This window comes from Lemur catta, chromosome 22 (genome assembly GCF_020740605.2).
Source record: "Lemur catta isolate mLemCat1 chromosome 22, mLemCat1.pri, whole genome shotgun sequence".
Lineage (NCBI taxonomy): Eukaryota > Metazoa > Chordata > Mammalia > Primates > Lemuridae > Lemur > Lemur catta.
The window spans coordinates 8789473-8812885 of record NC_059149.1 but is presented as its reverse complement, the minus strand read 5'-3'; the positions used below and the strand labels follow the sequence as shown (position 1 = coordinate 8812885).

Below are 23413 nucleotides of genomic sequence, written 5' to 3'. Positions count from 1 at the left end.
TAATAGATCAAATTGTAAAGGCTGATGAGCTGAGACACAGGATACTAAATTATACAAATAAAGGGGGATAAGATTTTTATAATTTATAAAGTCAAACTAAAACGGGAGAGACATAGTTTAGTTTTAAACGCAAGTAAACATGCTTAGGTACGTATAATTAAGGGGATGAAGGGAGTGAAGGGATGGGTAAAAATGACTTCATTACCTAGCTGACATTAGGAATTACTGGTTTAAAATACAATCGGCATAACATTTTACATTTTAATAAGTAAGTTTGACTAATTCTATATGTAAAATGGTTAATAGTGCTTGGTGCACTTATATAAAATTTGCTATTTTTATTAACAACCAAAGTAAGAAAAGCACAGAAATGTGACCAAAACTTAATCATTAATTTGACTATCAAAGGACTTGTTATACTTAAGAAATAATCAGTCATGGAAAACTAATTGAAATGAATAATCAAGCCTCTTCATGTTAAATGGCAAAATAAGACACTATTAAGATTTTTAAAGAGTACAATTCTTTAAAAGCAAATGGGAGAAAACTCACATGGACCCCATTTTTGGAAAGGATAAAACTAAGATTGAAGACCGCAACTTCAAAGAACACTAAGGGACGATTTCGTTCTGTGACCCTGAGAAGGAATGACGCCTGCAAGTGCGGGCTGTTCTCTGTGGTTTCAGCGCCTGAACTACCTAAATGGTCCTTCTTAAATAAGACCACCTCTCACTTGCCACAGGAAGAAGCTATTAAGACCGCCCATAAAATCAGACAGAAGCTACTTCAATAAAGCCTTCCATATAACCTTCCTATTTTCTGGTTTCATTGCTCTTGGCTGTGTGTAAATGGCTTGCCTTACCTTAGTTCAAAGCCAAAAGAAAGAAGGATCTCACTAGTTTGTTTTCAGGGAAAGAGTAGTTTGATGGTAATATATTGTTTTGGAGCTCTGGCTAATCAATTTATAGCACAGAAGTCACCAATAAAGGTGCTGGTTCCTTCCTTTACTCACTCTTATCCTCAGACTAATGAAAACCTTTACTAAGACGACAGGTATTCTATCCTCCTAGGCCAACCTGAGGATCCCAGAGATCTAGACTTTAGTATAATCATCAGTATTCAAGTACTATCGGGGAAGACAAAAATGAAAATGGAATTACTTAAAAATAAACAAAAAATCTTTACTTGTATTGAGGATGACAATATAACTGTACCACGAAGCGCAGAGATTTGATCCACTGTCTTACAGAGGATAAGGCAACATGACTTAAAATTACTCTGAAGGTTACTCAAAAAACATACACATTTAAAACCACTAAAAGGTATTATGTTCATGTTCTAAGAAAGAAAAGTGAGCATTTCTAGGTTTGGAAAATAGCTTAGAAATCTAGTGTGAATGCAAATATAATTCTTCAAACCACAGAAATGTGGCCATGCCACATAGTACGTATCTCCTAAATTTACCAAGAAAAGGCTCAAGAATTTTCCTTAAGCAGTTAACACCAGCTAAGAGGATGATGCGATTGATTTCTGAAGGGAGAACAAGTCTCCTTTCTGACTTGTCAACTACTTTTGAAGCTATTTTCACAAAAAGCAAAATGGTCATTTAAGAAGACAAAATATGCTTTTAACCAAGAGCTGATAACTAAACTTAAACCAAGGTCAAAGCTTTAGAGTACCCAGCCCTGCATTAAGTTTCCAGTCTTAATTTACAACCTAAATTATATGTGCCTGCCAACGGAAGAAACCAGACTGCCTTTTTCCAGATATGAAGAATTATAACCTTCCAGTTAAAAAAAGAAAAAGAAAGTAAAATTTCATAGCAGATCTGAAATCTTTTTTTTTTTTTTCATTTTTTTTTTTTTTTCCTGAGACAGAGTCTCGCTCTGTTGCCCTGGCTAGAGTGCCATGGCGTCAGCCTAGCTCACAGCAACCTCAAACTCCTGGGCTCAAGCAATCCTCTTGCCTCAGCCTCCCAAGTAGCTGAGACTACAGGCATGTGCCACCATGCCCGGCTAATGTTTTCTATATATTTTTAGTTATCCATATAATTTCTTTCTATTTTTTAGTAAAGACGGGGTCTCGGATCTTGCTCAGGCTGGTCTCAAACTCCTGATCTCGAGCAATCCTCCCACCTCGGCTTCCCAGAGTGCTAGGATTACAGGTGTGAGCCACCATGCTCGGCCAGATCTTAAATCTTAACCATGAAAAGGCTACATGAAACTAAAATGCTCAGTAGCTAAGGGGAAGGAAAAAAAATAAGCTCTATTAAAAATAAAAGCATAATATTTGAGTTCAGATTAGTCTAATATTATATGAAGATTTTACTTTCTCTCTGGTTAAGAGACTGTAGATGTTTAAGTAAAGACCCACGTAGTCTAGGTATCCCTCTTAAATTCAGACAAATCACTAACAATTTAGTGTAAAGAGAGATAACAAAACTGATATACCTAGCTATGGAAGGCTGAGGCCAAAACATTCTTTTAATATTCAAATAGGGGAACAATATTTTCAATTATGGCTAATTAATGCAAAATCTTCTAAGTCCATTCCTTCAACTCTATAATTGCATCTTTTTGTGCAGTATTTTGAAATGATACAAGTCGTGATTTCTGGTCTGGACTTTGCTGCTCCCTCTTTTCTTTAATTCAGCTTCCTGCTGTTCCACGTGCCCCATTCAGCATGTGCCCCAGCTCTGCTGCCCCCACCCCCCGTGCTACAGCCCCCATCATTTTCCTTTCAAGAAAGCTAGCCCAAGTCCTTTTCTGAGTAGTGACTGTTTTTATTTTGTTTTTTTAATAATTAAAATCTGACTTAAATTTCCCTTACAATAATATTTACCCCTTCATGCCACTTAATCACAGGTTTGCCTGAGTTACTATTGATTCAAGATTACCACTTTAGGTCTTTTTTTTTTTAAAGAGATGAGTCTTGCTCTGTTGCCCAGGCTGGAGTGTAGTGGTGCAATCATAGCTCACTGCAGCCTCAAACTCCTGGGCTGAAATGATCCTCCTGCCTCAGCCTCTTAGGTAGCTGGGGCTATAGGTGTGTGCTCAGGTCTTACGACTTTGATCCATCCAAAGTCATTTTGGTCACTATGATCTTGTGATATAATAAAAAAATATATATTTGCTCTCTGTCCCTAGATAATAGCACAGAACACCTAAAACCCTCGTAATTTTCTGAGTGGTATGGGTGCTCAGTGTATCTTTTGTTCTAATATTTGGTCTTTGACCCTGGTTCCTGACACGGAACTCCTATTCCCTTGGAACTTCCTGGGTGATAGGAGTGTCTTTTGTTCTAATGAGGCAATTCTTGGTGGGCTTCTGGATGCAGGATGGTCACCAGAAAGACCAAGCCATGACTAGATACTTTCAGCTCCACCCACCTCTATCCTCTGAGAAGGGGCTAGGGGCTAGAGACTGAGTTAATAATTGGTCATGTCTACATGATAAAGCCTCCATGAAAACCCCTAAACTATAGGGTTTGGAGAATTTCTGGATCACTGAACATGTGAGGTGCCTGGAGGGCAGTGTGCCCAGGCAGGCCATGGAAACTTTGCAACCCTTTTCCTGTGCACCTCTTCCATCTGGCTGTTCATCTGTATCCTTTGTCATACGCTTTATAATAAACTGGCTAATAAAAGCAAAGCGTGTTCCTGAGTTCTTTGAATTGCTCTGGCAAATGATTGAACCCAAGGAGGAGGTTGTGAGAACCCGCAATTGAAACCTGGTCAGTTGCAAGAGGCATCTCCAGTGGAGGCAGTCTCATGGGACTGAGCTCTTACTCAGAGGGATCTGACTCTAACTCCAGGTAGGAAGTGGGAGAAGTGAATTAATCGCAGGACCCAGCTGGTGTTGGAGAATTGGTCAGTGTGGGGAAAAAACCCACAAATCTGGGTTAAGAAGTGTGTTCAATGGTGACAGTGTAGTAGGACAGAAAACAGTTTGTCTTTTTTTTCTATTACAGTCATTTCTTAGATGCCAAAAAAATTTTAAAAGAACAAAATGAAACAAACTCCTTTCTTCTAAACTAAGATTCCAAATGAACGAGCTGGTTAATACCTAACTCCTTTCTTGATGGCTATATGAAGTAGTATTACAGAAACACTACTGGTGTAATACTGTTATATAAGCCAAACCCATCAGACATTCAATTAAAACTCTAAAATCCTTAGTAAGTCAGTCTCTGAAAAAAATTATTTTAAATATTTCAAAGGCACAAACTTACTGAATATAGGCACTTCTCCTTTACGCAAGAATAACCTAGCTTGATTTTCAATGCATGGTCTCTGTTAATCAGAGAACAGGTTACATCAGGATAGTCAGGCCTGAGGCCCCTCAGCTACTAGTATCTAGCACACCTGGGGACAATGAAAAGCGCTCTGCACCCGCCCGTTGGTTTCCAATAGGCGTAAAGGAGGAAATGGTACGAGCGCACTAATAGCACTAGAAAAATAAAGCTGTTATTCTCATGCAAAGAGATGGCACATTTACTCAGATATGTATGGATTTTATATCTATACTCTTTTAATTATAGAATCCTCCTATTATTTAAGTTCCTGTAGGAAAAATAACTTACCATGAATAAAGCTCTTTAGTCCCTCACTCATTCTTTCCTATTGAAATAATTGCGGCAGGGCGCGGTGGCTCACGCCTGTAATCCTAGCACTCCGGGAAGCCTAGGCGGGAGGATCGCTCGAGGTCAGGAGTTTGAGACCAGCCTGAGCAAGACCGAGATCCCGTCTCTACTAAAAAATAGAAAGAAATTATCTGGACAACTAAAAATATATAGAAAAAATTAGCTGGGCATGGTGATGCATGCCTGTAATCCCTGCTACTGGGGAGGCTGAGGCAGGAGGATTGCTTGAGCCCAACAGTTTGAGGTTGCTGTGAGACTCTGTCTCAAAAAAAAAGAAAGAAAGAAAGAAAGAAAGAAAGAAAGAAAGAATTGCTTTTGTAATTCAGTCTTGAAAATATAATTTACTTTTGATAACTAAAAGTTTCTTAGGAACACAGCTACCATGTTATAGCAGAACGGAACTATGACTTCTCAATGGATCTATATACTCTTCATACCCACCTGTAGGACCAGATGCTGCTTCAGGAGACGATATATTCTGTGTTGGCTTTTCATTTCTCTGGTTTGGTGTAGAAATTATAAGTCTGTCTTGCCCCCTGACACTTATTTCTGCTTTGTTACCAATTCCCTTTAAGATAAGGCAAAATAAAAAATAGGTGATTATCAGGCAAATGGCATCATACGCTTATAAAAATGGCTTTACATGATCATAATTTGCCTAAATTTTATACGGCCTTTGATTATAATTAATTTATTATCTTCACTATTAGCAGAACAATTTTATTAAGTTATCAAGATACGGTCTAAAATGTACAATGAGATCACGTGGAGGACAACACTATTTGTCTAAGTCCAGGTGATATTTATATTTTACCCAAACCTGTATCACCCAATTTTCTGTCAAAAACAAAATGTTTTCTGGTCTGAATCGTTTCTTCCTTTACTCACAGGAAGAGAACTCTAGTTGTTTGGATTCTGTAAAGCACCCTATTACACAGACAAAAATGTAAACATGTTTTAAGAGATGAGAATATCCTTAGATCCTTACAAATATGTTATTGATAGTGACCAAAATGTGACCCAGTAAGTGATTTGGAGCAGACAGAAGGCAGGTATAATTAATTTAGGTCTCATTTTAAGTATTTTTAATGCAATGGAATAGAAGTAAAGGAGTGATTTATAAATATATGTGTGCTTTTAAAGCCTTCATTTTTAAAAGATCAGTTTTTGTCTTGAATTTCTTTTAAATGGCATTCTTTGGAGAGGTCGTGACTGTCTGATTTGTGCATCTAGAAGCAGATAAAACTAGCTCCAAGAATAAAGCCAATTTGCATTCAGAAAAGATGCAAAATATTCATTTGCTATTCAAAAGATATGAAATAGTCATTTGCTATCAAGAGAACCAAGTGGGGGCGGCAACTTAAATTTTTGTACACAGCTTAGCCTTACTGAGATCAGTGGAACCAATGGGCAGGAACAGGTTAATAGAGCACCCTTAACATTTCTCTCTCCTCTTACCAAGGAGGTATACCTGTATTTAATTATTTTAGTGAACATGTGATTATGTTAGGAAAAACATAAGCACAGAATTCTGTTTAAAGTACACATGCATAAGACGCAACTAAACTGAAATCACAAACCCAAAACTGTGGTGTGGGTGGGGAGGATGGTGAAGAGTTATATGGAATAAATATTACGGATGTTATGAAAGAATTTTAAAGTCTTAAACCTAAAGTATAAGTGACCTAAATGGAGGCTCAGGGCAAAGTGATGGAGGCACTCGGTTTGTAGAGGCTATTTCCACCCACTGCCCAAACTATCCCCACAGCTAATTGTTACAGAACAAAGTTCTGGGATTGCCCCAAAATGCAGTTAGGTATCCCAAATCAACAGTAGTCTAATGAAATTGCTGGTGCAACCAAACAGGTCAGCAGGTACAATTATTACAGTGGCTTTTATAACAATGGTTAATTCAGATAACGGACAAAGAAGATATTAATAAGAAGCACACTTTGCAACTAAGAAAACTAACTATACAAACTAGAAACAGGCAAAGTGCCCAGATTTCTTCCATGACTTTAGGGAGCTAAGCTCAATTCTGGCTGCACAGCTCAAGATTAATCTATTGCAGATGGGAATATTACAAAAGAGAGGGGGGAAAAGAAGAAAAACAGCCTTTTTCATCCACAGAGTAAACTGTATGTTTCAAATGTAGTGAATACAAACATATAAAGGCATTTAAATTGTGCCCTTGTGTTGTTTTTTTTTTAAATGCCAAGATTGACTACTTTTGAAATATCACTCCCAAGAAACACCATGAAAAAAGGGGGTACCTTTGTTGAATAAACAAATTGATCGATAAATTTCCCATCCCCTGTAGCATTCTGAAGCGCAAACACTTGTTCAATTTTCACAACTGGAGACATGTTACACTTCTGCAAATCCAGGCTCCCCTTGTGCATCGTGATGGAAGCTGGCAAGGATTTCCTTGCTGCCGCCGTTTTCCAGGCGATTTTAACAGGAGGTGACTCTTCCTCTTCCACACTCGTGTGCCGCCTCTGGCTGTGCCTCCGAATTTCAGTACTTGACAGTGAGGAGGCCACCTCCCCGGCATTGGTCTGTTCTGACTGAGCGTTCAGCACAGATCTTGGTCTTCGGGTTTTTTTAACTTCGGCTTTGGAGGCAACGTTCTTTTTCGCTTGGGATAAAGACTCTTCAGGCTGTTTATCAATATAGATAAAGGTATACTGTTCTATTCTTTCTTCTCGAGTCATTTTCAATGCTTTCTCTGCATGGGCAATGCCAATATCCCATTGAGCACGTTCTCTCTGAGGCCGAGGTTTCCGAATCTTTAAAAAAGACACAGGGATTATCGGACATGCTTTAATCTAATAGGTACATTAAAACCAACATGTATTTTCCACGTGATCCTGTTATCTTCTCAGTTACACATAAACAGCTTCAGGTTCTCTGGTAATAAGCAGAATGTTCTAACTCCATAATTTTGATAAATTAGTATTACTCTATCAGATGACATGAAGATCTACAATCTTTCATATATCCTTCCTTTGGTGATCACTCTGCTGGACAAGCCCCGCAAAGAGGGAGTCATCCTTCTCACATCATAAAAATCTCGCGATAATGAAGGAAAAGAGCAGAACAATTAAAAAAATGATCACTTTCAGTGACCAATAAAAGATTAACATTAAAAATGACACCCCCAAATCTCCCATTTCCCCTCCATATACAGGGGTAGGGGATTAGTCAGGGGTGCTACAGAGATCTTAAGACAGCTCACTGGCAGAGAACCAACATTTGAAATTACGCTGCTAACTTGTACGATAATGCAAACAGGGACAGAGTGAAGTGAAAGGAGACAGCCCCAGGGAATAAATGAAAGCTGACAAGACAAAGGACAGCAGGCATATCTGAGAAAAAAAATGAACCTAAATCACATTTCCACAGGTCTCTGGGTTCAGAGTTGATCAGAAGGCTTTGTATTGGCAAGAAAGGTAAGTAAACTGAATAAAGGTGAGATGACCAAAGCGATTAGGAATTATCCAGGTGGTTAGACTAAGGTAGCCAGAAATTAGTTAATGAAACTATGAGATAGCATAGTATATGTCAAATACTGATAAACAAATCTGTAAAATGTAAGTCTGATAAAATTAATCAAAATCCTGTCATAAAATTTAGCTTTTAAGTGTAAGTGTAAAAATGACAAATTTCTGAATCACAAGCGACCCACACTACAATTAGTTGAGTTTAAAATCTCAACCAGATTATCAAGAGTTCATGTCTGGCCAGGCGCATTAGCTCACGCTTGTAATCCTAGCACTCTGGGAGGATTGTTTGAGCTCAGGAGTTCGAGACCAGCCTGAGCAAGAGCGAGACCCTGTCTCTACTAAAAATAGAAAGAAATTATATGGACAACTAAAAATATATATAGAAAATGGTGGCGCATGCCTGTAGTCCCAGCTACTCGGGAGGCTGAGGCAGAAGGATCGCTTGAGCCCAGGAGTTTGAGGTTGCTGTGAGCTAGGCCGATCCCACAGCCCTCTAGCCTGGGCAACAGAGTGAGACTCTGTCTCAACAACAACAAAAAAAAGAGTTCATGTCAAAATTCTAAAACATCCGCCACTACATCAAACATATTTCCTGATTCCATCACTTGCTCAATCTTGGTTGAAACAGTTACTTAAGCTTTCTACACCTCAATTACTTCATCTGTAAAAACAGGAATAATAGTATCCACCTCATACAGATTGTTATGAAGATTAAATGAATTAACATATACAAAATGCTTAAAACAATACCTGTTTTAGAGTAGGTACTCACTAAGTATTTTTAAAACTTTACTTTTATAAAACAGTTTTGCTAAATAAGAATAAAGAGAAATTTTAGGAAAATGTTGAAATAGAAAAAGACTAAAAATCCCTGGCAAAATCCATATTTCACTAGCATATGTTAGACTTACGTACATTAATTCCATTCACACCAGAATTCACTATTGTATTGAGCAGGTGAAGTTTCGAATAGCACTATATGTTGTCTATATGACATATAAAACTTACTGATGTACTTAACAAACTTACTGATCACCTATCATTAAGACTAAAACCAAGCTTTAAAGGAGTTAAAGAAAGAAAAATGATGCTAACAGTCATCTGAATTCAAGTATGAAAAATTCTTCTAAATTATTAAATCCCTTAAAAACCATGCTAGATTAATAATATGAACATATATTAGTTACCTTTTGTTTCTCAGAGTGATTGCTGGCTTGTTTGGTGGCCTCAGCCAGTAATTCCTCATACTGCTTATGGCCTTTATACTCCCGTACCCGCTTTTCGTGAACCCAAGCTCTCTCTGGCTGGTTGCTAAAAAATTGAACATGGTATTCCCGGGCACCTGTAAGTAAAAATTCTTATTAACCATTTCAGAACATAATCATCCTCATATACTTTGCCAAAAATGAGGATCTAACCCTTGTTCCTCAGTATTAGTCCCATTAAAATGTGTATGTTTTGGATTGTCCAAAGATATATCCTAGTATCTACCAATTACAGAACTAAGGACTACTGTTAAAAATCACCCCAAAGATTAAAATTAGTACAGTAAGTTTTAAGAGAAGGAAAAGCAAAAATTCTGCTCATTTTCAGATTTATTACTTTGGTCATAAAATGTATTGTTACTTAACTCAAATCTTTTTACAAACAAATCTCGGTATAAATAAACAATGTTTTCTTTGAAAAGTACATAACATGTTTTCTTAGACTTTTACAAGCCAAGCGCTGGTCCAGTTGCTTTTCTAGTTATGTAAAACTGTGTTATATGTATGACCCAGGGATGGAGTGGGGACAGGTCCCTAAGACTCTTTCTGGAATCCTGTGAGGTCAAAACTATTTTCATTATAATACCAAGATATTATTTGTCTTTTTCACTGTGTTGACATTCGCATGTAGTAGTGCAAAGGCAGCAACAGATAAGACTATTGGCATCTTAGCATGAATGGACAAAGCGAGTGCACCGAACTGCACTAGTGTCACCGTACTCTTCACAGGTATACACTGGCAGTTAAAAAAAAAAAAAAGCCAGTTTTACTTACTTGATGAAGCAGCAAAAATGATTGATTTCACTAAATCTCGAGCCTTGAATACATATCTCTTTGACATTCTGTGTGATGAAATGGGAAGAACGTATAGACACTTCTGCATAGTGAAGGATGACGGGTGTCTTGGGGAGAAGAATTTGTGTGACTGAGTGGCAAGGTAAACTGAACACTTTTCATAGAGCACCATTTTTACTTGAAAGAATGACTGAAAGAAAACTATCAGTATTCAAATTTGAGTATATGGCAGATATTTCCTCAAAAACGAACAAAGTTTTTTCCTCAAAAACACAACAGTATTTGTTTTCTAATAACAAAATGTGATCTTCAAGCAAAATTAGAATTTTTGAAAATCTGTATTAATATTTGCTCGTGTGTGTCAGTTTCCCAATAATCAAAGCATTTTCTGATGAAATAAGTTGTAATATTAACTAATATGATTTTTAAAAATACCTATAAAGAAATGTGTTAACATTTTAAAGACCTGCATGACTCAGTAAAACAATAGTTTTTAAATGGCCAATGCATGATGTCACAAAATCATGCGAGGTACAAGATCCATTTAAAGCCCAAGATAGAATCAATGTATCTGTATATTGTAACAAAATACAAAAAGTTAATTGATATATTTCAGAGTCTGCATTGTAACTAACTCACCACTTGTTAAGTTTTCGTGTAATATCAAAGAAAAATATCCATAATTATCTGAAAAGGCTATTAAAATCCTCTTCTTTTCTAGCTACAAATCTGTAAGAGGCAGGTTTATCTTCATATATTTCAACCAAAGCAACAAATCGTAACAGACTGAATTCAGAAGTAGATACGAGAATCTAGCATCTTCATTTAAGCCAGACACTAAAGAGATTTGCAAAAATGTAAAACACTACCATTCTTCTCATTAATTTGTTTGAGAAAAGTTATTTTTCATAAAAATATTATTGATAGCATATAATGGGTTATTATTTTAAAATAAACATTTTAAAGTTTTCTCAGCTTTAGATTTCTAAATTAAAATAAATAATAATATATATAACCTATATAAACAAAAGCTTTTTGTAACCCTCAAATTTTAACAGTAAAAGGGGTCCGGGAGCAAACACCTGGGACCTCTGCCCAAGAGCAGTGCTACTCTGAAAGCACGGTTCAACCAACTTGCCAGTCTGTGACAAAATATGTACAGAAGTTGAGAGAGCAAGCATTTAGAAGCTCTGCCATCAATTTAACATTGTCATGACATCTAGATACACAATCAGCGGTCTTATACTATGTATTTTTGGGGGAAGGGGGCTTCCTTTTTAATAATCAAATTTTATTGTATTTTACAGAAATATTGGTCCATGGTGGACTAAAAGTTAAAAAAAAATAAAAGCTGGTCTTGTATCAAAAATAGTCTGAAAAACACTACTCTAGAGAAGTTTCAGGTCAACAGAGAAATGTAGGAACTGTTCTCAGGTAATCCAAGGTAATTCAGGTAGGGAAAGAAAGGCAACAGAGGATCCTCATTAAAAAAATGTTGAGTATAGGCTTCAATTGAACTGACTTAGTTATCTGAAATATAACTTGGACTTGACAAATTTTAATTTTATTAGACATTCATGGGAGATTAAGGAATTATTAATACTTTGAAGCCAGATTACAACTTTATATGTAAAATAGCCTCTGAGAAGAAACACAATTTAGATTTCCACATCATCTAATCTGAGAAGGAAGAACCAAGCACAAATCTAATTCATCAAAGAAGGTTTATCAAAAATCCAAGTGTTTTTGGTGAGAAAAACAGAAATATAACCTAAACTAATAGATGAGCTTGCAGGATCAGGTAGTGGGTACAGGAAGCAGGATTAAAAGAACACAGTACATACTCCACTTCCAAAAGCCAGAGTTATTTCTTCAGAAGCAAACAGATAATCCCCAAAGACTTTATAGTTAAAAACATAAAAGCTGAAACTCGCAGGTAATACAATCTCATTTAAGTCTGTATTTCCGACATCTTCCTCCATTAAATAACTTACTAGAGAGGAAACAAATCAAACAATTGGCCTATTTGTTAGCACTTTGTTTCCTGCTGTCTGGAAAACTATAAAATAAGAGTGAAATAGGCTGGGTGCAGTGGCTCACGCCTGCAATCCCAGCACTTTGGGAGACAGGTGGGAGGATTGCTTGAGGCCAACAATTTTTGACCAGCCTGGGCAAAATAGTAAGACCTTGACTCCAAAAAAATTTTTTCTTAATTTTTTAAAATTTTTAAAAAGAGTGAAATAACAACCTAAAGATTCAAAAAATCAAGAAACAAGCATATCTGTCCCTGAATAAATGAGCTAAATTTTCAATAGAAAAATGTTGAGGGGCTGGGCACGGTGGCTCACGTCTGTAATCCTAGCCCTCTGGGAGGCCGAGGCGGGTGGATTGCTGGAGGTCAGGAGTTCGAGACCAGCCTGAGCGAGACCCCGTCTCTACTAAAAATAGAAATAAAAATTATCTGGACAACTAAAAATATATATAGAAAAAAAATTAGCCGGGCATGGTGGCGCATGCCTGTAGTCCCAGCTACCGGGGAGGCTGAGGCAGGAGGATCGCTTGAGCCCAGGAGTTTGAGGTTGCTGTGAGCGAGGCTGATGCCACGGCACTCACTCTAGCCCGGGCAACAAAGTGAGACTCTGTCTCAAAAAAAAAAAAAAAAAAATGTTGAGGAAATGTTTTTATATAATAAAAATAATGGAAAGATAAAATCCTCTAGTTCTAAACTTAAAAAATATTGCTAAGGTTAAAAATAACAATAGGTATCATATGATACCATTCAAAACTCTGAGTAAAAATCTTTATTTATATATCTACTAATCACAATATGCATAAAGATAAAGAATTACCACCAAACTTTTAACAGTATTAACAGTGACATATCTGGAGGATGAGACTATGCCAACTTTCCCTCTCTACCGTGCCTATTTTTGTAAAGCTTTACCTTTCCCCTAATGGACATGTCATCTTTTTATAAGCAGAAAAAGCACGTAATTTTGAACTTTTAAATGTAAAATGAAACCTAAACAATAAAATACAACTTAAAATAGAAATGTGATCCAAACACCTTTCAGTATGGTTTTTTTTTTTTTTTGAGACAGAGTCTCACTCCGTTGCCCAGGCTAGAGTGCCTTGGCATCAGCCTCGCTCACAGCAACCTCAAACTCCTGGGCTCAAGCAATCCTCCTGCCTCAGCCTCCCAAGTAGCTGGGACTACAGGCATGCGCCACCATGCTTGGCTAATTTTTTCTATATATTTTTAGTCGTCCAGATAATTTCTTTCTATTTTTAGTAGAGACAGGGTCTCGGTCTTGCTCAGGCTGGTCTCAAACCCCTGACCTTGAGTGATCCACCCGCCTCAGCCTCCCAGAGGGCTAGGATTACAGGCGTGAGCCACCATGCCCGGCCTCAGTATGCTTTTACAAAGAATTATTACAGCTTCATGTGTGAAAAATTGTTAGGTACATTTTCCAATGGCAAGAATTTGACTAACAGCAATACTGACTAATAACAATATGGAAACCAATGATCACTATATGTGATTAAGATAAAATTCACAAAGTAGCTTAGACAAGAAGCAACACATCAGCTGAGAAGGGACAATCAGAATCATCAACTTAGCTGAACAGTAATTGCCTGAAGTTGAGGACCCATCCTTTCAAAGCTCTGTATTTCTGCTCATGAGGAGGCCGATGGCATTTCAGAGAGGGGCCTCCACCCTCCTCCTCTGCTAGCAAAGTAATAAAAATTTCTCTTTCCTTCCTCCTCAAAACAAACAAACAACAACAACAACAACAAAAAAAAAACACAAAGAAAAAGAAGCAACACAAATGTTTCATGGGCATCATGTGTGGAATATAATGAAGAAAATTTTTATGGTGTGTTTTTTGGTTTTCAGAAAAACCGTCAGAAAACTACTTCATTTAAAAGTGTACTACACGGTCATACCACAGACTATTATCTGACAATAAAAAGGGATAAAGTGCTGATCCATGCTAACGTGGGAACCTCACCAACAGTGCGGTACGTGAACGCAGTCAGATGAACAGGCCGGTCCCCAGAGACAGAAAGTGGGACTGGCTGCTCCGGGCTGGGCTGGGCATGGGGAGTGACTGAGAACGCACACAGGATTTTCTTGAGGGGGTTAATGACAATGATCTAAAATTAGATTGTGGTAATAGTTACACAACTCTGTGAATGTACTAAAAATCACTGAATTGCGTATGGGAATTATATATTAATAAAGCTATTTTTTAAAAAAAACTACTGTGGAAAGATTATTTTAAATTTTTATCAAAATGTGCATCATTTTTTAATCTAAATTCTCATATTTCTGGTAGTAATATAAACAAAATCAGTCTTTCCAACACTAAAGTAGAAAGAGATTGCCAAGGGGGTACCAGATTGGATTAGGTTAATTAATAAAGCTAAATTTAAATACTTCTTTTGAAATACAGATGAGGCATAAATTGTGTTTCCATTTGTATTTCCTAAAAAAGCTGAAATTAGCAGGTTTCCATAAAGTAATTAAATTTGAAACTCTTTATATAATCTCAAAAGGATGCTTTTGGAGGCCCAGATATGGACACGAATTGTTTTATTTAGGAAGGCATGGACTTCCTGGAAAATCCTTGTCTTTTCTTTCCCCACTTGTAGAAACACAAGTTATTAAAGATGCAAGGCACTTCAGAGACTGGTAGTCCAACACCCTTCTTACATAAATAAAGGAACTAGGACTGCCTCTCCCAACCTCTGCAAATTATGACTGGGTGGATTTAACTGCTTTCCCTCTAATATAAAGTAGTGTTTAAAAAGAAAGGTTATGAGATAGGATTTTTTCTTTGAGACTCTCCCTACTCATCAGAAACATAGGATAACAATAGTACTACTTCATGGTGTTGCTGCTATGAGGACTGCATAAGAAAACACATAAGAGAATTGCTTAACACAGTACCTTGCACAAAAGCAGACATTCAACAATGTTGGTTTTTTTCACTTCTGCCCCATTGATGCTTCCAGTCTCCCAATGTTTAATCAGCACATGACATTGACAAGATTAAAGATGGTCAGGCCAGATTGCCTTCTAGACTAGGGCAGCTTCCTGGCTTGTAGCACAAGAATTACAGATATGGCTGAACCTGTCACAAATCTGACTTGCCATACTTAAGTAGACACTTTTTCCCCTTCGTAACAGTGAACAAGGACCAAGATAGAAAGTTTAAGGTGAAAGAAAAAGAAATAGGTGCAAAGCTGTCGCAGACAATGAAGAGCTCAACACATGACAAGAGTGAGTTCACAAAGCAAAGCTCCAAGCTCAAGCCTTCCTTTGGCTACTAAGCAAGTCCGTTCCAAGTGCTAGAATCTCAGGAATCTAATCCACATCATGCTTCAGGCAACCCCCCAAAAAGGAGAAAAATTAGAATACATCTTTTCTTAATTTTTATTAATATTCCTAAGGTAGGATTCTGTTACATAGCCAGATTCAAGCTATATTTTTATATCAAATGTATAAGGATGCGGAGTGAAGTTACAGATTTGAAAATGCAGTGGAAGAGGAAAAAAGCATCTGGCAAAATTTATCAGGAGGAAAAGTACCCGTCTCCTAAAAAATTATCACACATAAGAGTCAATGATGGGCCGGGCGCAGTGGCTCATGCCTGTAATCCTAGCACTTTGGGAGGCCGAGGCGGGGAGATCGTTTGAGCTCAGGCCTGAATAAGAGCGAGACCCCATCTCTACTAAAAAAACAGAAAGAAATTAGCTGGACAACTAAAAATATATAGAAAAAATTAGCTGGGCATGGTGGCACATGCCTGTAGTCCCAGCTACTCGGGAGGCTGAGGCAGAAGGATTGCTTGAGCCCAGGAGTTTGAGGTTGCTGTGAGCTAGGCTGACACCACGGCACTCTAGCCAGGGTGATAGAGCGGGCTCTGCCTCAAAAAAAAAAAAAAGTCAATGATGAAATAAAAATGTTCAAAGAAGGCTTGGCCCAAATGCTTATTAAGCTCATACAAGACATTTTATCACTTATCCATATGCTTTAGAAAATATGAAACGTCAGTCAGATTATGGTCTTCAAAAAAAGGAAGTATGAAAGAAATTATAAACCAACGCAGGGTGTTTTAAGGGAAAGCAAGGACAACATCAGTTATAGAGGCTCCCTGCCAGTTAAGATGACTGTTATTATTTCACCAGTTATTGAAAACTCATATAAAATGTATATTTTTGTATCAGATTATATATTGTTTTTATTGTTATATTTACCTACAACATTTAAAAATCACTTTATTTCCAATCTTTTACTTAACAACTATTTATGCCTTTTCTTACCTCTTGTGTTAATTTTGGTATGGACTTCGAGCAGGGGATCACTTGAGACCATACAAGGCCACCAAGGATAGGTTCCCACCTTGGACCAAACAAGATCACCAACCTGGAACTTAACACCAGTGGACACTTCTGTTGTTGGAACAGAAGATAGTATTGGCTGAACCTATAGGAAAAGGTCACAAAAATTCATCAGAAGAGAAATTTCAAAAATAAAACTATGTACAAAGTATATTAAAAATGCTAACAATGTAAAATTTATCTTCAATTATACTTTTGTCTGATAACTGCTATCTGAAACTAGCAAAAGGGAAGAAGAAAGGAGGGAAAAAATTAATAAGCCCTACCCGAAATACTGAAAATAGGATTCGTGGTTTCTGTTGACCAATTATTGATAAGGCATCTTGAGAATACACATGATCAATTTTAAAAATGGCCATATTTTTAAAAAGGAAAATAATTCACTGAAAATATCCACCTTGTAAACCAGCTCCAAGATTTCAGTATAATTTCTGAAATAAAGAAGTATGGAACTGTAATCATACAATGTATTGCAGTTTAAGCACTGTTTCACCTTCTTACACCATATATTTATTTATTGTATCTTTCTTCGAGACAGGGTCTCGCTCTGTCACCCAGGCTGGAAGACAATGGTACAATTTTATTAATAGCTCACTGCAGCCTCGAACTCCTGGGCTCAAGCGATACTCCTGCCTCAGCCTCCTGAATAGCTGGAACCACAGACACGTGCCACCATGCCTGGCTAATTTTTTTTTATGTTTTGTAGAGATGGGGGTCTCACTATGTTGCCCAGGCTGGTCCCGAACTCCTGGCCACAAGCGATCTTCCTACTTCAGCCTCCCAAAGTACTGAGATTACGGGTGTGAGCCATTGCACCTGGCCCATCTTACACCATATTTGGTTAGACAATATTCAATAAAGCAACTCACCGGGGCTTCTTCTTTTAGTACTGGGTCTTCTCTTGGTTTTTCTGATACACTGTCCACCCTTTCATTTGGTCTCTAGGTGAAAAGGTATAGGTGAATAGAATAAAATGGCAGTAAACCAAAGAACAATGACATACAGAAAAATAATCAAAGAAAACTAAGTAGCAAATAGAACAAAGGAAAATTATTAACTGAACAATGTAAATAGTGAGAATGCAATGTACTCAATACATTATGCTATGTCTCATTCCACACCATAGCTGTATCTCCTATTTCTTTCTTCCTTCCTTTCTTTCTTTTTTTGAGATAGGGTCTTGCTCTGTTGTCCAGGCTACGGTGCAGTGGGGTCATCATAGCTCACTGCAACCGCAAACTCCTAGGCTCAAGTGATCCTCCTGCCTCAGCCTCCTGAGTAGCTGGGACTACAGGTGCGTGCCACCATGCTCAGCTAATTTTTCTATTTTTTTGTAGAGACGGGGTCTTTCTCTTGCTCAGACTGGTCTTGAACTCCTGACTTCAAGCAATTGTCCCACCTTAGCCTCCCAAAGTGCTAGGATTAGAGGCATAAGCCACTGCATCCAGCCTCCTATTTCTTACTTTATTACTTTTAAAACTTAATTTCTAATTAAACTGGCAATTTTTCTTTTTACCTATCAGATTACAGAAAAAATGGGCACTCTGAGATTACTAGTAAGATGCAACTTGGAACTTTTCTGGAGAGCAATTTGGCAATATGTATGAAAAGCCTTAAATCGAACTCTGACCCAGCAAATCCACTTCTAAGAATGTACATTGAAAAAGCACTGAGGATGTGAAAAATGTATATGTGTACGATGATAGGCATACACTTATAGGAGCAAAGTAGTAGAAACAATCTATGTGCCCAAAAATGTAGAATGAGTTAAAGAAATTATAGTGTAAATAAACAGAATAATGTACACATATTTTTAAATAACATTACTTATACTGTTATTTGAAAACAATAAATTGCAAAGCAGTTTGAATAGTATAGTTCCAGTCTTGGAAAAATAATTTTTCTTATGTGTGCAGAAAAAAGACTACTTACAGGATATAAGGTTACCATCAGGTGATGAAATAAATAAAAATTTTTTGGTGCCTTTCTGTATTTGTCAAATTGTCTACAATAAACATTACTTTTTAAATCATAAACCTCACAAGTATGTTATTTAAAAAACTAATTTCTACAACCCTTTGGGGAGGCAATTCAGAAGTACCCATCAAAATTCAAAATATGTATACTCTTCAATCTAGCAATAACATTTTAGAAACTTATCCTACAGAAATACACAAAATGTGAAAATCTAAGCAGAGAAATGGTCCCTACAGTATTATTTCACATCACTAATCTATATGTCTATCAACATCTTCCAACTTTTTATTTTAAAATAGTTTATATATGCCTTGAAAATGTTTGGTACAATGGAAATCAAGCTGATAACAGCAATTACCTTTGGGAAGGAAAGCAGGAAAACAATGAAGAAAGATTCCTATACTTTTTAGCATCTGTATTTTCTGTAAAAAGCAACTTCCTTCTACAATTTAAAAGATTTTTAAAATTTCTCACTTGTCAGAGAACAGAATTTAATTTAGATGGTTTAAAAAAGAGAGTATCCATTAAATTAGGTCTTAATTCCACTAAGAGGACACAGTTAATTCTAAAAGCTACTTAAAATTCTCATTCAATTATTTTAAGACATTTAAAGATCTTGCAAAAACAAAATTTTGTAAATAAAGTATTAAAAAAAAAAAGCCAGGTGTGGGCATGGTGGCAGGCCCCCGGAGTTCCAGCTACTTGGGAGGCTGAGGCAGGAGGGTCTTGAGCCCCGGGATTTTAGGCTGCAGTGAGCTATGATCAAGCCACTGCACTCCAGCCTGGTGACAAAGCGAGACCCTGTCTCTAAAAAAAACCAAAAATATCCCAAAACAACCCAAAAAGAAAATATAAAAAGGTCTTTAAATGTTAGGAAAATGGTCTGTTATGTAAGCCAGACTAAAATCCCAACCCCAACTATCAAACATTCATTCAACAGTGACTGGCATTTTCCAGGCACAGTTCTAAAAGCTGAGTATATAACAGTGAAACAAAAAGATGTGACCCCTGACCTCAAGGAACTTAGCTGGGTAGGAAAGGCAGACATTAAAAACAGAAACACAAACATCTACTTAAAAAGTAAGTGCTAGGAAGAGAAATAATGGTGTGGGGGGGGTATGTGTATATTTTTAGATATAAAGGTCAGAAAAGGCCTCTCTAAAAAAGTAAATTAAAATCTGAGAATCAAAGGAAGAGGAATTAGTGTAGTAAAATGTGGGGGAAAGAACATTCCAGGAAGAAGGAGCAGCTCGTGTGAGGTACCTGAGGTTAAAAAGGTAGAAACTTCAAGGTCATGACTACTGACTTAACTGCCCAAGGTTAGATGAGGGTGGAGAGGCCGGCTAGGTAAGAGGGCCTTGGATTTGTATCCAGGTGTTTGGATTTTATCTTACGTGTGATGAAAAGCCACTGAAGAGGTTGATAAAGAGGAGTAATGTGTACCGACTTACGTTTTAAAAAGATGTTGGCTGTTACGTGGGGAATATTTTGGAAGGGAGCAAGGAGAGAAGCAGAACGTTCACTTAGGAGGTCGCTGCAATTATCCAGGCTAAAGAAGGAAGCGGCAACTTGCTGACAGGCACAAAATTAGCTCCGTCAGACGCTTCTGTGGTGGTACCATGAACTTCTAGTAGGACTTACTCATTGAGCAATGAAAGAAAAATCTATGTTCAAATGAAAAGAATTTTTTCTGATCACTAATGTAACGATGAAGCAGTTTAGAAATACTATCCACACTTGGTATAGTTGCATTCGGAGGCTTCACTTCAGTCTACAGATACAGCTGAAGGCTTCTCTTTCCAATCAAGCTCCAGCAGGAAGACAAGGCAACTTGAGAAGCACACGTGTGACCCAGAACGCGAGACATCCTCTACCACACAGCCACTCTCCGCGACCTTTCAGCGTAAGGGATCCCGATCACTCTCACTTGAGGGCAGACGGATCAGGAATGACTAATCTTTACCAGGCAACTAATCTTTACCCAGCCTCCTACTGCAAGGTCTGATCTGAAACCCATTCACATGTTTCCCTTTCTGGATTAAAGATAGGATTTCCTTCCAAACCTTCTTATTATTCAAATGTCTTTATCTTTTTTTGATTTTTTTTGGTTTGTTCCACATTGTTGGCATTTCCTACAGGCTGGTTTAAACACTGTCAAAATCACTTTAAAAAAACTGAAATTTCTCACACATTTTAAAAGGCAAAAAGTGGCAAGGGAAAGAAAGAAGCCCAAGATGATTTATTCTAAGCTTTCAAGACTATATAAATAAGAGAGGGAAAATGAAGTCACATAGGATACTGCAATGATAGAGAGGGAATATATATTATAAAACGTGCTACTGCATGAGCAAAACAGATTTAGGCATTTGGAGATTTATGATGAGCTCAAAAGAAAGAAGAAACCCAAGAGACATCATGGTATCACAAACACCTATTGAGAAGGGGAGGAAGCCCGGCGCGGTGGCTCACGCCTATAATCCTAGCACTCTGGGAGGCTGAGGTGGGCAGATCGTTTGAGCTCAGGAGTTTGAGACCAGCCTGACCAAGAGCGAGACCCCGTCTCTACTAAAAATAGAAAGAAATTATATGGACATCTAAAAATATATATAGAAAAAAATTAGCTGGGGATGGTGGCGCATGCCTATAGTCCCAGCTACTGGGGAGGCTGAGGCAGGAGGATCGCTTTAGCCCAGGAGTTCGAGACCAGACTGAGCAAGAGCGAGACCCCATCTCTACTAAAAATAGAAAGAAAATTAGCTGGACAACTAAAAAATATATAGAAAAAATTAGCCGGGCATGGTGGCGCATGCCTGTAGTCCCAGCTACTTGGGAGGCTGAGGCAGGAGGATGGCTTGAGCCCAGGAGTCTGAGGTTGCTGTGAGCTAGGCTGATGCCACTGCAATCTAGCCCGGGCAACAGAGTGAGACTCTGTCTAAAAAAAAAAAAAAGAAGGGGAGGAGTTTTTAAGAAAAAATGGTCAATGGAAGTCAAATGCTTAGGATCAAGAAAAACAAGGGCAAACGCAGTGGCTCACGCCTGTAATCCTATCACTCTGGGAGGCCAAGGTGGGAGGACTGTTTGAAGCCAGGAATTTGAGACCAGCCTGAGCAAGAGCAAGATGGGAAACCCCATCTCTATAAGAAATAGAAAAGTTAGCTGGGTGTGGTAGCATGTGCCTGTGGTCCCAGCTACTCACAAGGCTGAGGTAAGAGGATCACTAGATCCCAGGATTTCGAGGTTGTAGTGAGCTGTGATGAGGCCACTGCGTTGCAGCCTGGACAACAGAGTGAGACTCTGTCTCAAAAAAATAAATAAATAAAAATTAACTAATTAAAAAAAAGAAGGACTCAGAAAATGCCAACAGATAAAATAGTTCTGGGTATAAAATCCATTTTCCTTCTGTTCAAAGGCTAGAGACAAGTTTAAAACATTGAAATTAAGTAGGAACAGTAAGCCCCCTTTTTTAGGTGTTGCTTTGTCAGGAAGAGAAGCATCAAAGAAAAAGAGAAAATAAGTTACCTTTCCTTAATGTTCAATTCATCTTAATTACAAATTTATGCTTTTATGGGTATATACCATGTTTTTACATTTTTAATTCATTCCACATGGAAAGACCTATTCTCCAGGAAAGAATCACAGTAAGTTTCTATTAATAAAACAGGAAAAAATTATTTTAGGAGAGGGGCTAAAATAAATTATATTATCCTAAATATTCCTTTGTAGAATTTGTTCTAGTACTTTCATTAAAACCCAAGAGATTTGGCTGGGTGCAGTGGCTCACCGCCTGTAATCCTGGCACTCTGGGAGGACTGTGAGCTCAGGAGTTCTAGACCAGCCTGAGCAAGAGCAAGACCCTGTTTCTACTTAAAATAGAAAAAATTAGGCGGGCGTGGTGGCACGTGCCTGTAGTCCCAGCTACTCAGGAGGCCGAGGCAGGAGGATCACTTGAGCCCAGGAGTTTGAGGGTGCTGTGAGCTATGATGATGCCACTGCACTCCAGCCTGGGCGACAGAGCGAGATTCAGTCTCCAAAAAAAAAAAAAAAAAGAAAAACAAACAAAACAACCAAGAGATTCATTAATAATAATCATCAAATCTGCAGAATTTGAAACTCTTATTACCTAAATAAATTTCAAAAACATTAACTAAAATCATATCTGTAAAAAAAACCCCAAAACTAATGTCAACGTTAAAGTTGGAAAGAAAATTTTAAAGGCAATAAACTGCACTTTTTTTTTTTTTTTTACTTTCTGCATAACTGCTTAAGTTTGTAACCTTCAAAAATAAAAAATGTATACGGAAAGAATATTTTGCATGTGAACAGTTCCTAAGAATTTTAATGCCCAATACTCTGTGGCTAGAGAACCAAACCTCCTAACTTGGTGTCAATGGGAGTAATTTAGCCACTTGGCTTTTTACAGGAGAAATGGCAAGCTAAGAGTTAATGAGACTCTGCCTTAGTGGCTGAGCCCACTGAAGTGCTGATGGAAGAGCAACAAATGTTTGAATAGGGCCCACACTCACATGCCTGAACCATTACACCTGCCAAAGAGGAAGAAATGCAGAAACATTTCCACATGTTTCTAATTTGGTGGGAGGAAAAACAGAGAAAGCAGATTTTAAAAATATACAATTTCAGTAGTGATCTCAGGTCTCCTGCTGCCTAGATGTTTGGACACATTTTCATTGTTGAGAAGATATACTTAGGTTGTTCCAAATAACAACTCTTTAGAAGGCCAAACAGCTCAGAACTGGAAGGAAATACAGATCAAGTACTAAGAAAAAAATAGTAGGTGAAATCTTATAGTGTATTATTTTAGAT

At 37.6% G+C, this 23413-nt stretch overlaps 1 protein-coding gene across 9 annotated transcripts in view; it reads right to left on the bottom strand.

Annotated features, from left to right (window-relative positions):
* Positions 1 to 23413, bottom strand: part of NSD3 (nuclear receptor binding SET domain protein 3) — a 98772-nt gene that overhangs the window by 41344 nt on the left and 34015 nt on the right. For all 9 annotated transcript variants that reach the window (XM_045535874.1, XM_045535879.1, XM_045535880.1 and 6 more), the window contains 5 exons: positions 17485 to 17556; positions 16538 to 16700; positions 9335 to 9489; positions 6915 to 7430; positions 5083 to 5209 (listed from right to left, as the gene is read on the bottom strand). In XM_045535874.1, the coding sequence (XP_045391830.1) occupies positions 5083 to 5209; positions 6915 to 7430; positions 9335 to 9489; positions 16538 to 16700; positions 17485 to 17556 (1033 nt within the window). The remainder of the gene's footprint in view (positions 1 to 5082; positions 5210 to 6914; positions 7431 to 9334; positions 9490 to 16537; positions 16701 to 17484; positions 17557 to 23413) is intronic.